General features: G+C 40.1%; 1 protein-coding gene across 17 annotated transcripts in view; it reads left to right on the forward strand.

Annotated features, from left to right (window-relative positions):
- The window catches only part of Trdn (triadin), a 335,361-nt gene that overhangs the window by 257,588 nt on the left and 64,329 nt on the right, over positions 1 to 13,444 (forward strand). For 14 of the 17 annotated variants that reach the window (XM_087190174.1, XM_087190177.1, XM_087190171.1 and 11 more), the window contains one exon: positions 9,124 to 9,162. The exons of the other annotated variants lie outside the window; for them this stretch is intronic. In XM_087190174.1, the coding sequence (XP_087046300.1) occupies positions 9,124 to 9,162 (39 nt within the window). The remainder of the gene's footprint in view (positions 1 to 9,123; positions 9,163 to 13,444) is intronic. 17 annotated transcript variants of the gene reach the window in all.

Consider the following 13,444-nt stretch of genomic DNA (forward strand, 5'->3'; position numbering starts at 1 on the left):
TTTGACTATAGCTGAACATATTTTTTAAATGTAGCACTTTTAATCAGCTTCTTATTGAGTATGACATACACCAGACCAGTGTACATACCGATGGGTCACCATTCTCCCTGCTGTTTACCTTCCTGCACATCTTGTGACAAAAGGCTAGGCGCTGGTGCATATCCATAATCCCAGGACTTGGGAGGCTGAGGCAGGAAGATCGCCACAAGTTAAGGCCAGCCTGGGATATATAATGAGTTCAAAGCCAGCCTGAACTACACAGCAAGACCCTATCTCAAAAAAATCCAAAAAGCAAAAAAACAATAACAACAAAAGAGACATCTTGTGACCAAAAGCAGTGACCTCACTTGTTCTGAATACACTTCTCAAAGATGTTCATATAGTAAACAGCCTGGGACAGGGGTAGGGTCTTCCTCCAAAGCAAAGTTCAGCCTAGTATAAAACATATAATAAAGCTAGTTCAACACACACACACACACACACACACACACACACACAAAGATTCTAAAGCATAAAATGTCAGTAATACATGCCTTTACAAATCCATGATTATTCATTTTTTAAAGAATTATTAAAGTGAAACTTATGCCAAGGCATAACTTTCATGTTAAGCAACAACCTGCAGCCTAACAGTCTCCTTAAGTTTATCATCTCAAAAACCCACCCTGATAGAGCACAAAGGATTGCGTGTTGGTAAGGAAAGTGGCTAAGGATGCCAGAATTTTCTCTACAAATATTAGCTCTACAAAAGCAGTTTAGATTATCCAAAGAGTTAAAATATATATGTGAAACAGAGTTTAAGGCCACAGCATTCCTTCCTTGGCATATTTTATGTTTAAGCCTTCATTAAAAGGAGTAGAAGGAACGAGTGAGTCTCCATCACCCCACAAGCCTTCTTTTGCTGTCGCTGTCTTAGTCACTTTCTGCTCACTGAGACACAACATCTGCAATTTAAAGGAGGACAGGATTTTTTGGGCTCATAGTTTCAGAAGTCGTGGTCCATGGTTGCTGGGCTCAAGCACAGAGACGGCCCAGCCGGTGGAATGGCCTGCAGCAGAGGACAGGGAGCAGCCAAGGGGTCTCGTACCTTCCCGGGTCACATCTAGGACAGGCTCCGGACAGGGCCCTGGGAGCAGCAAGTCAGCTATGAACTCAGCTGTGGACTAAGCCTCTGGTGGGTACAGCACCCCATGACACAGTGACCATCTCAGCATAGGAGGATCCAGGGGACACCCCAAATCTAAGCCAGGACCCTCTCCAATATTTGTCTCCAGGAGGGAAAAATATTTTAAATATCAAAACAATCCTTTCCATTTTTCCTGTCCACTTAATAATGCTTGAATGTTTATTTTTCAAATAAGAGCATCAATTATTTTTACATACTTTAGCCAGCTATGGGATGATAGGTAATAGACTTAAGACCATTTATGAGCATAATGGCTCTTCTCATTTCAGTTTAGAGTCAACGCTGGTACCCAGAGAAACAGTACCCAGGGTTAGCAGTGACCATCACTTGAAAAAATGGAGGACTATCTCCCATTTACCTTGGCAAGTGACTATCACACCCTTCTAGCTGACAAGGATTTGAAGCCAAGGTCTCATCGGTTGAAATAGATAGTGAGTTTTCTTTCCATTTTCAGAGGACGTCACAGGGACTTGTCTGACTTTTTTTCTTGTGACCTACAGTACTCGCAGCTACCTCGATGATATCTCACCGACTTAAAGGCATGCATTCACAGCGGGCAGCTTCCAGGAAGGAAAGAATGAGGAGGCTATGCACAAGAAGGCATAAAATGAGAACAGATACAGGCAGAGTGGCACAAGGAGACACAGGACACACTATAGTTAGCGTATGCAAATGACAAGGGACCGCAGAGATGAAATGAGAGCAGACCAAGGTGAGGAGAGTGTATGCATTTATTCTGTGCTGAAGAGATGATGCCCTCAGGCCTATTTTGTGTTTTTAGCATCTGCTCAGCAATCTTTTTTTTTTTTTGTATTATTATTATTATTTTAGCATCAAACTCCTAGGGAATCCTGCAAGGAAAGACTGCAGAATCAGGGTTTAGGCATAAAGCCTTGAATTGTATATTAAGTGGTGGCAATGTGAGCTGCAGCTATTTTAGGGTTCAGGGCTGTGCGTGTAGGAGCTAATAAGGCATATTTTTCTCTCACTAACCTGATGGAGATACGGGTGTGAGGCAGCAGGACAGACTCAGGGCAGAGAGCAGGCGTAGACAGGCTTTGTGTGTGTGCATACATGACATAGAGAAAGCACTGTGCTCGGGAACTCAACACGGTAGCTTCAATGTTGAAATAACTCATTATAAGCTAACGGAACCAGGTACCTATGACCGACAGTGTTAAGGGCATAAAGTACATAGTGAAGTATGAAGGTCTTCAGTATTGAATGTGTGGTGGATCGATTCTAATGTGCTTTGCCATCCAGGTATAGGCTTTAATGAACAGGACAGGGATTGCATCTCATGTTGTGGCTTCAAGAACTGAAAGGAAAGATTAAGTGTTTAATATTCTTGTCATTGTAAAGCAACATTTTAATTGTCACATATCAACAATTTTGAGTTTTGATATAATATTTGGGAATATTCTAGGCTCTGAGACTGCAAAGATAAACAGTGTAAAACCCATGTCTTCAAAAATCACAAGAGCAGTGAAAAAGAGATCCGAGGGCCAGGGATTTAGCTCAGTGGTTTCGCCACCTGCTGCGCAAGCGCAAGGACCCGAGTTCGATCCCCGGTACCAAAAAAGAAAAAGAGATCCGACAAGAGGGAGGAAAGTGACTCTGATGTTGCCTGTGATAAGACATATCAAACTTCCTGTCTGATCAGCATATACCTGTTTTCAGATATTCATACATGAATGATCAAGAAATACTCATCATTCATTCTAAACTTTGCCATGAGAATCTGAGATAATTATAGTCATTCTCATTTCATAACGTAAGAAAATTACAATTTAAATAAGTTCAGAGACCACACATTAGACCATTTGGTAAGTAAAGGGAATACATTTGAAATTTGGAAATTTCCATTGTTGTTTTTTTCTGTTTTTCATCAACTGCAAACAAATTATCCCCGCCACTCCTTTATTTGGCTGAGGTTGAACAGTCTCTTCTAAGTACCACCTCCTTCCTTCTCTGTTATGCATGGAGGGATTCTGTAATCCACGAGCATGAGTGATGCAGATTCAAAAACAATCAGGGAAAATGGGAATCCAGAAAAGGCATGGAGTGTCAAATCATCCACCTGGACACACAAGGTGAGGAGAAGTCTTAAATGTAACAGTAAATAGGATACCGCAATAACAAGACAGAGTGACCGATGAGATGATCTCACTCAAACTTGAAACAGTTTTCCTTTGGAAAGTTTGTGCATTGAAAAAGCTCTGAATCGAACTCAAAGCCAGTGAGAGGCAAAGCTTGTCCTTTCCACAGATGCGTTTGTCTGGACCACAGTTAGGTGTCCATGGCAGACAAAACCAAATGCCACCCATTGCAGGAGGCAGACCCTCTGTGAATAAGTGCTCCTCTTTACACTTTCGGGGAAGACATTAGGTCAGCAAGAGCTATTGTCAGATCTGAAATGCTGAAACCAAGGCACTTGGAATGAGAGTAGTTGTACATTTCATTTAGTAAGGACTCATTGAGGATGGGATGTGTGTGTGTATCACAGCAGGAGCAGCAGTAGTATTAGTAAGTAGCAGGTTTTATTAAAAAAAAAATCCAAATGACTAATCCTATGATGTGAATAACATGGACTTAGAATAAATACATTCTTTTGATAGTAAATATGACTTTGTTTTATTTAAGCATACTCATTTTATTTAAATATATTTATTTGACTCAGAACTGTATCAAGAAAGGAGAAGACATTAATTTGGAATATTAATAAACTGACTGACATGCAAATCAAATGCATCGTTTGTTTTGTAGCTGGCACTGCCCTAAATGTTTTGTGTGTAGTGTTCAGTTTGTTTTAGCAATCTTGTTTGCATTAATGTGAAACGGAAGCTGAATTAGTCACTTTCTCATCACTGAGAAACAATACATGACACCCACAGCTTAGAGAAGAAGAGTTTTATTTTGGCTCATGTTTCAGTCCATGGTCAGCAGGTCCCAAGAAGAAACAATGTGACAGAGTGGCACGGGCCAGGGAAAGCTACTTGGGTCATGGTGGCCAGGAAGTAGAGGGCAAAGGAAGGAACCAGGGGAGTAATCCCTTCCGGGTCACACCGCCTCTGCCAGTGACCTGCCTCTTCCAGCCAGATCCTGCCTCTTAACAGTAAGTCAGGGGGCCAGGGATTTAGCTCAGTAGTTCTACCACCTGCCTCATAAGCGCAAGGTCCCAAGTTCGATCCCCAGTACCAAAAAGAAAAAAAACAGTAAGTCAGCTATAGACCCCTAAAATCCAGTCACCTTCCAGACATCCTGTTTCTAACAGCAAGCCATGCAGATATAAACCATACCAAAAGCACCTAGAGAAACTTGTCCAGGTCACACTGTGGCCTGTGGTGGAGCTGGACCTCCCCTGCGGAGAGTGTGCTAGACGGTGTCCTCTGTGTGACTCACACAGGGCTGACAGGAGGCCACACTGCTGAGGGTCCTCACATGGCCGCATTAGTAGGTTTTGGGACCTGCTTTTTAATGTAAAATCTTCCCACCATGTGATGTGTCACATACTAATGGAGGAGTGTGTGAGGTGACCATCCGTTCTCTGTCAGTGCTCAGCCTATTTGTCTAGTTTCATCAGCTCAATTTAAGAACTAATTAATATCATTTGGGGTTTAAGGATTGGCTCAAAAAATACAAACTTCATGGTTGTATTTTGCATGCTAATTATAATTTTAATAGCTGCTGGTAGTTTGTCTTGATAATATAAGCTAGATAATCTAAATTACATGATACAGAATGTGGTTTGCTGTACAGTTTTTAAGTATGAGATGCTTATATTTAATTCTACGTAGAGTAACTAGTTATAGGAGTCTGTTTCAGACTTCTTAAAGCTTTCAAATTAGAAAAAAAAATCAAGATTGAAGAATCACTTTTGATACTTACTGGGGAGTACAGACTTAAACTATTAAGCCTCAATGTTATATTCTGTATAAAGGGCTCAGTAATACGCTGACCTCATAGGAGTGGGATGTAAGAATTACACACATCGCCTCATTCGCTAGCAGACACATAGGGCAAATGCTCTCACGGAGCATAGAAACAATCTGTCACAAGGCTTATGAAGTTTATATGATGTTGGAGTTGGAAATCTAATAAACCAAAGAGTACTTACTCTTATAAAAATGAAATACACACAATGTATGTAACACTCTAAACTTAGTGACGGCCATGTGGCAAATGCTAAATATGGCTGGTTGAAAATTAATAATTACTATATTTTATTACACATGTAAGTCTCCTATGTGCTGAGGAAGCAAATGTGATGTAATCACGTAAACAAAAGAAAGCAGAAAAAACAGTGACAGATGCTCAACTTCTGGCTAGCAAAGTTCTGAAAACAGAGGCCTTCTGAAAGGACTGCCCTTCTTGGGATTCACGTGTTGAATGAATTTGTTTCCTTTGCTCCTGAAGCCGGTGCAGAAAGCTGAGCAGGTGTTTCTGCTGCTTCTGTCCCTGACGTGGGTGCTGGAGCCGTAGTCGCCCGCTCTGCTTGAGGACACAGTGCTGTGGCATGGAACACCGCTTTCCAGAGGCCGCCCTCCCAGGCCCTCAGCGGTTCCCAGGTCCTCCGCCACATAGTCTCTCCCTGGGGAGCTTGGACTCCAGTTTCCCGAAGTGGAGACCCGGAACACTGCACGGGGAGCCCCAGTGTGAAAGGTTCTGGTGGGAAAGCTGACACAAACTAGATACTGCACTGTTACACAGTTTGGATCAGTGGCTGAAAAAGTAGCAGTGAGCCAGGATAGAGAGAAACGGAAGTTCCCTTTGCTCTTTCTGCGCTCCACATCCCAACTGCTGGCATTAATCATTGTGTCTCAGCTTCCTGAAGCTTCCAGCACAAACTTTGAGTAAATGTGTAAAAATGTATATGTTGTTAGTTTTCTTATGTGAGACTTGAAGCAAGCCCTAGGTCAGAACTGCTTCCTCACATGACTCGGAAACTAGAGACTTAACCATCAGTAGAAATGCCAGCTACACAAGAAAGCCACTGAGCTCTTAGGGACCAAAACGCCTGATAGAGCTGCTCAGCTTAGAAGTCTGTTGACAACTTCTCATAGGCCAGTTGCATTTTACACATTCAAGGACAAAAATCCTAATTCTATAATAAAAAAGAAAATTAACTTGAAAGTTCATGCGGTTTAAAGTTATGAGCGTATTTTTTTTAAATAGCTATGTTCTTCGCATTTGTAACTCTCATATTAACTTTACAACATTATTTCCTCCATTTTAGCGATGACAGAATGGAGACTCGGAATTTTTGAAAATGCTCAAGGGTATGAAACTGAGTAAGGGAGCTTGATTTTGTTGTAAAAGGACATGACACAAAAGCTCACTTTCACACCAAAAGAACTTACAACTTACCTTGACATTATATCCATAGGGTCCTTTATACAATACTAAGCATGCATTATAGCGACATGTGAGGCTGACACAAACACATTACATGTTTGATACGGGTATTCCTAAGAGTGGTTGATTCCTGTACAAGTTCATCCTCCTCATTGTATTGCATTCATAGCTCATAACATATCCTCTGTAACTTTATTTATTTTCCAAAATATTTCCTGACAAACAGTAAAGGTAAGAATATTCCATTTCCGGGTTTCAATGACAATGTGACTGACAAGGGTAAGAGCCATGTGCAGAGTAGAAAGTAAGGAGCAAGACTCATTCAAACAGGCAACTCCGGCTGGTCTTGGTGGGGCCAGTCTGTAATCTCAGCACCCAGGATGGTAAGGCAGGAGTATCACAAGTCTAGATGTCTAACTTTAATGGGCAAAATGCCAGTGAAATCTATCCGAGGAGGACGGAAGGATGGACTTAAACTAGCAGGAATTTGTTTCTGATAGAGTAAAATGTTTAAAGGAGACATGTTTCCAAAATCGAAACTAAGAAGGAGAGGAGGGTTGTTCTTTCTGGCCCTTGGCTATGCCCCTTGGTAGGGGAAGGTGCTCGGAGAACAGAGCCTGGTGTCCACCTCTGGGCAGCTGGGTGGGTTTTTACAAATGACTCAACTTCCGCTAGGCCAACTGCCAGCCACATCAGCAAGCAGGGACAGAGAGAGCACTCTGCAGAATAATGAAATTATGAAAATTAACAGTGGACCAGGACTTGGCCCTTAATAAATACTTTGGAAGCATTAATTCTCATGACTGCAATTTAGATAATTTGCTGGGAAGTTCAAAGTACACTGTTGGCGGTAGCATTATTCAATAAAGAAGAAATAATTAGGAAAAAAAAGAATTGCTTCCTTTTCAATGAAGCAAAGAACTCATCCACATTCACCATCAAAGAAATACTCATCTTATTGCAGATGGAGGAATTACATGACTTATCTTTATCCTAAATTGGCTGAGAAAAATTGTATAGCAGCAGAAAACCCAGTAATAGAAAGAATCACTAAATTAATGAAGGTGATATTTGCTGTATTTGGACACAGAAAAACAAAACAATTAAAGAAAAGCTTCTAAAATAAAATGGCAATGTAAAGGCTATGTGAACTTGAATATTTATCTCTAGTTTTAGAAGCATAAGACAAATAACTTTGTGCTAGGACTACAAATATACAAGATGGAGACTTTGGTACTTCCATGGTTGCCATTTCTTTACTCATTTATTCATTCATTCATTCATTCGGTAATATTTATTGATCTTATACCACGTGGTAGATATGTGACCAGACATTGGTTTTTGAGTAGTAAAACAGATAAACTACTTGCTCTAAAATCTAAATAGGAACACAGGCCATAAACTAAAAGTATATAAAATTATATTTTATATAATGTTGAGACATATAAAATATCAGTTTCATCCGACCCAGTTAAGTGAACCTGTCAACTCAGAGGGAGGAATATATGCCAAAAGGGTCAAAGTACCACACTAGCACTGATATCTCTTTTTACTAGACATGCGTTCTGGCATTAAAGGAAGTAGGAGCAAATGACTACACAATTCTCAATTATATAAAATTTTGCAGTTAGGCAGATGTTTCTTTTTATGTTGTAACTACAGAAATGAGCGCTACTAGACTACAACTTGACTAGAACTGGCTACTGCACTTGACATGTAGTCCTGCTCACTAAGTGTTGCAATTAATGAGGTCAAGCTTCCCGCTGTTTGCAAGGGACATGACTGTGATGTATCAGAATCCTGTATTAGTGACACAAAGACTAGGCACCAAGAAGGGAGAACTATAAAGCATAGGCAAAGTTAGTTAAAAGCAGTATGATTTGGAAGCTTGAATAACTGTTACAGTAGGCAGGGGGTAATGTGCATATTATTTACATAGTTTAAAAATGTGCATTTGTAAAAACGTTTTTCCACACAATATCAAGTTAGAATGTAGAATTTCTAGACAAAATTTATTATCCTATGACAATAAGAAAATAAGACACTTTATTCCAATGTGTTTTGTAACAGGACAATTTATTTTCTAAGATTTAGTAATAATAGAAGCACTAATAAAACAATGTCATTTTGAAATTATTCTGTTTACCACCAGGTGGAGCTCTGTGAATTGAACTTATAGTAGTCAAAACTAGAAAATGTATAAATTTATTAAATATGGAAAACTAATTGATTAAATAAGGTACTTTTTTCTGAACAGTTTTTGTTAATTTTTTATTTCCAATACTTAGAGAACTCTTATGAATGATAAGAGATTGGTTTTTATTAAAGACAAGATATCAAATTACTTGATTAGTATAAAACATTTTAACAAATTGGATTTAAAAACCAAAGTAATTTTGTAAAGTTACTTGATAATTTATTAAAAATGCATGTGCTGATAGACTTGTGTTCCTATAATTTAAATCAAGAATATACAAGAAAAATTAATAAAACCTTCCCATTAAGCAACTTAGTACTAATTATATTTTAAATGGTTGTTTTTTCCTTTTGTTGTATCCATGTATGTGTATGGTTTTTTTCAGCACCTGAAACTAAAAAAGATGAAAAGCTCCCCCAAGCAGGTGAGCATGGTTGGCGACACTTACATTTGAATTAATGTTCTGTTTGTGTGAACAATACTAGCCATACAATTGGGGCAAGGCAAGGTCTTAAGGCACCAAAAATATTGACAAATACCAAGCCCCTCTCCCCGTGTATTTTAAAGCTATAAGTAATGAAATATAATGTTTGCTGAAGTTAACATAGATTCCATGCTCTCTGGTAGAATATTTGGGTTAAATTTACCAGCCGGCCAGACCCATTGCCACTTGCTTCTATTTATTTATCTAGTGGACAATTAAATACTGTTTATAAAATACTACAGGGGCAACTTGATTTTGAGGGTCTCCAGCTAGAGCATGACAAATGTCTAAGATAGATGATCAGTTGAGCCTCTTACTCTAACATTCACCTACTTTTAACTGTTTTTTCAAATCTCAAAAGCAGTAGTTTCCTATAGTTCAATCTAATAGAGTCAACCCTTTTCTTTCTCATTGGTTAAATGTGCAAAAAATCTTTTGGAGAGATAATTCCTTCTCTTATTGGCTATAAGCTGGAAACTTGGAATGCCTTTAGAATAGGCTTCTTCAAAACAGATTTTGCAAGAGAGGAAATTGAGAGATGAGCTGAATATGCAGGGTTGACGGCAGCTGGAGAAGAAACATTTTAGAATAGGAAAGTGCAGAAAAAGGAGATTATAAATCCAGATGAAAATTTCAATTAATTACACCCTCTCTAGGGCTAATTTCATTCTGTTTTATATTTATGTAAGTAAATTTTATATCTTTATGCAAAAGAAGGCTCTATCTGTGTATCTTTCCATTAGTAAAAGTGACAGTGCATAAATATAGACATTTATAGTTTTGGTTTTAAAACTGTCGTATTTTCATGTGTATAAATTTTAACCTATAATTAAATAATCATTATAAATAATTTACCTTTCTGTATAGATGTCTAATACTAATATAAATGATTAATATCACTTTTCTTAAAAGTGCTGCCAACATGAAAATGAATTAAGTCATCTTTTAAGTGAAAAAACAACCATTTTAAATGACTTTATATAATTTGAAAGAATGTATTCTCTGGCAGGTCAATGGAAAAATTAGCAATTTTAAACAGTTTTAAAAAATGCATACTTGAATTGAAATGACACATTATTTATCTCAAAAGTTATTGCGGAGGTGTACACTTATCTGCAGAAAAGGAAAGACTGTATATGAAATCGCTGTGGTGTTCACATTTCCTATGGGGCTCAGAGAAACCTTACTAATCAGATAAAACCTTACTAATCAGATAGAAGACACGCTATGCGGCCCCTTTCTGTAAGCACAACGTGACATTTTCTGCTTCATTTTGCTTTTGGTGTATAGACGGAAAAGTAATGCATGGGCTACAAATTACATATTATTAGTTTATATTAAATATTTATGTGTATTTCTATGTGATTTATTTATATTTATTTATTTATTTTTTTTTTGTACCGGGGATCGGACTCAGGGCCTTGCGCTTGGGAGGCAGGCGTGGTGCCACTGAGCTAAATCCCCGGCCCTTATGTGATTTATTTTTGACTTCTTATAAAAAAGAAAATTAGGATTCTTGTCATTTTTATAAAACTTGATAAACCATTTACGGAAAACACACATTATGCTGAAATTGCTGCCATACGTCCCAAGTTGCGCTCAATAGGACCCACTTACGAGAAGGGACCAGGCACTGTCCTGTCCCAAGGGTACGACTGGGCACACGGCCATGAATTAGAGATGGCGGGACGCGCTGTACTGGTGAGGTGCTCTCTGTGACAGGGAGGGGCTGGCCCTGTCTTTTTTGCAAACAGTGAAAGCTCCATGAGGATGATGAGTTTGAACCGAATATGAGGAATGTACAGGAGAAACTGAGGCAGGGGGCTGGTTATTGTCTGGTGCCGTGTGGGGGCTACACCAAAGAGGCACGGATCCCACTCCCCTTACCGCCAGCTGGGTGTGACAGCCTCACGTTTCTGCCCGTCAGTGTCCTTGACTGCGTGTGAAGGTCATCACACTGGCCTAGCAAGGCTGCTGTGAGAAGCACCCTGACACTTGCCCCTCACCTTGGCCTTGGTACCTGGCAGCTCTGGTTAGGAGTGAGGGCTCGAGCACCGAGGAGACTCCTGGGGCCAAATGATGAGGGAATATGCCAAAAATGCACACGTGGGGAGCACACATGAGGCCGGGCCTTAAACTCTGAAACAGGGGCTTAGGAAGCGGAGGTAAAGTTTAGGCCTTTGGGAGGTGGATGAGAACAAAGTGCTTTGTCAGGCTTCTGCTGGTTTGCAGAGTTGAGACCCTGCGGAAGGAAACTGGAATCAGGGATTTGAATCAAAATCCTCTTAGAATAACCGAGACATTATGCAATTAATGTAAGAGCAATCGAAAGGCATGTAGAGAGGAGGCAATGACTTTGGGACAATTATGTTAAATTAACGTCACTTACTTTCAAAATTATGTCTAGGCACAATGAATGCTCAGTGAGGCATGCTTTTTTAAGTTTAAAAACATCACTGAACCTTGAAATCTGTTGAAAAATGCCAGTGACATTTTGACGCGAGTACCTTCGCGCATCTGGATGCACAGGCTTTTGAGAGAGTCACTCTCTCTGTACTGTGCTGAAGCTGCTTTTGATAATGGTTAGACTGCTCCACAGGAAGAGAACGGACACCGATGGTGTTGGCTGCATGTATGACGTAACTTCCGGGTCTCAAGCAGGAGAGTCGGAGAAGGTGATCAAACGTGAGGCCGGGGCTGGGGCCACCCACGTAGAGACAGTCGGTGGACCTTGGAAGCTTCAGCCGTAACCGTGAGCACGGGAGGTTAGACAGAAGGCAAAGGAGAGAAAGAGCTCTTCGGAAAAGGCACACGGAGGCGAGAAGGGCACCAAGGACCGCTGTTGAAAAAGTAGCAGAACTGGGGGAGAGAAGGATGGGGCCTTCGTGGGAAGTCGAGGCCGCCGTGCCCCAGCCGGGAGACAGGACACGGGGACACTGGCAGGAGACGGAGACGCCAGCACGCGGCCCTCAGAGAGCTGAGGAAGGACAGCGACTGAAGAAAGGCCGGTCCTCCTGATAGAGAGAGAAGGCTGTCGCTCTGCGACCCTGGGGAACATTTTCATTCGCATGCTGGAGCAGAAACCACTTCACGGGAACGGAGGCAGGAATTTATCCGTAACAGGCGAAGAACAGGGACTTCAGCTTGTTGCTGAAGGGAGGCAAAATCTGGTGTTCAGTACTAAGAATCAATGAAACGTTGTTATTTCGCGGTTTGTAATAGGACAATTCTAGGAAGAGGAGAACCGTGGAATCCACAGAGGGAAGTATTCATTTGGAAAGAACTGTCCCAGATAGAAGAAGGATTGAGATATTCACTAGAAGGGGAAGGAATCAGTTTAATTAACAGGAAGAAAAAAATTGCCCTGGAGCTTTGAGGGAGAGCTGAAAGGGTAGATGAAATTGGAGCTAGTGCACATGAGGGTGGCACTGCTTGCTGAGTTTTCTCCTAAAATACATGGAACAGGGACCAATAATATGGTTGCTGCAAAATCCAGGAGATAACTTGCCTCTAGCTTGATACCGTGACCCCTAGAAAATATTAGACAATGTTTACTGCCTTTTATTTCTTAGGAAAAAATATTTTCTTTGACAAAACTAATGCATCTAATCTGTAACTGTTAAAAATAAAGCATCCAAATAACAATGCAGGTTAAAATACTGTAGCCACACTATGATAATTATTTTTAACAAAAATTAACACTAAAATTTTTATTTCCTTAATAAAATGATGTCAAACAGATGATGCAGTGTATTACATAACTGGAAGAAAATTAAATGTTGTTTTCAGGAAAAATAGACATTAATTATAAATAGTAATATCATTACAAACAAAAAAACTACTTTTTCTAATCCACATATGAGATAATGCATCGGTAGTTTTTTTGAGACTGGCATATTTCTCTTAGTACAATCCCATCCACATTTATCCATTTTTCTACCCATGAAATGGGAGAATGTGGTCAAAGTCTAGAAAGGTTGTCACATGAGAGAGAAGTGAGTTCTGGGATGAGCTGTCTAAATGGACAGCATTGTCATGGTATCGATGTCTGGGTCCCTCCAAAGCCAGTTGTTGAAAACCCCATCACCTGTTTGACCTAACAGCAGACAGGGTCTTTGAAAGATGATTTCTTGACCTGATAAAGGAGGCCTCTGAGATGAGCACTGTCGGAGGAGGGGTCTTAAAAACTTGCCCCTTCTGCCATGTAAACAGCCAGACACCC

This window comes from Heterocephalus glaber, unplaced genomic scaffold (assembly GCF_053883595.1).
Source record: "Heterocephalus glaber isolate CG9 unplaced genomic scaffold, H.glaber_assembly_v1.0 deba00001550, whole genome shotgun sequence".
Classification (NCBI taxonomy): Eukaryota; Metazoa; Chordata; class Mammalia; order Rodentia; family Bathyergidae; genus Heterocephalus; species Heterocephalus glaber.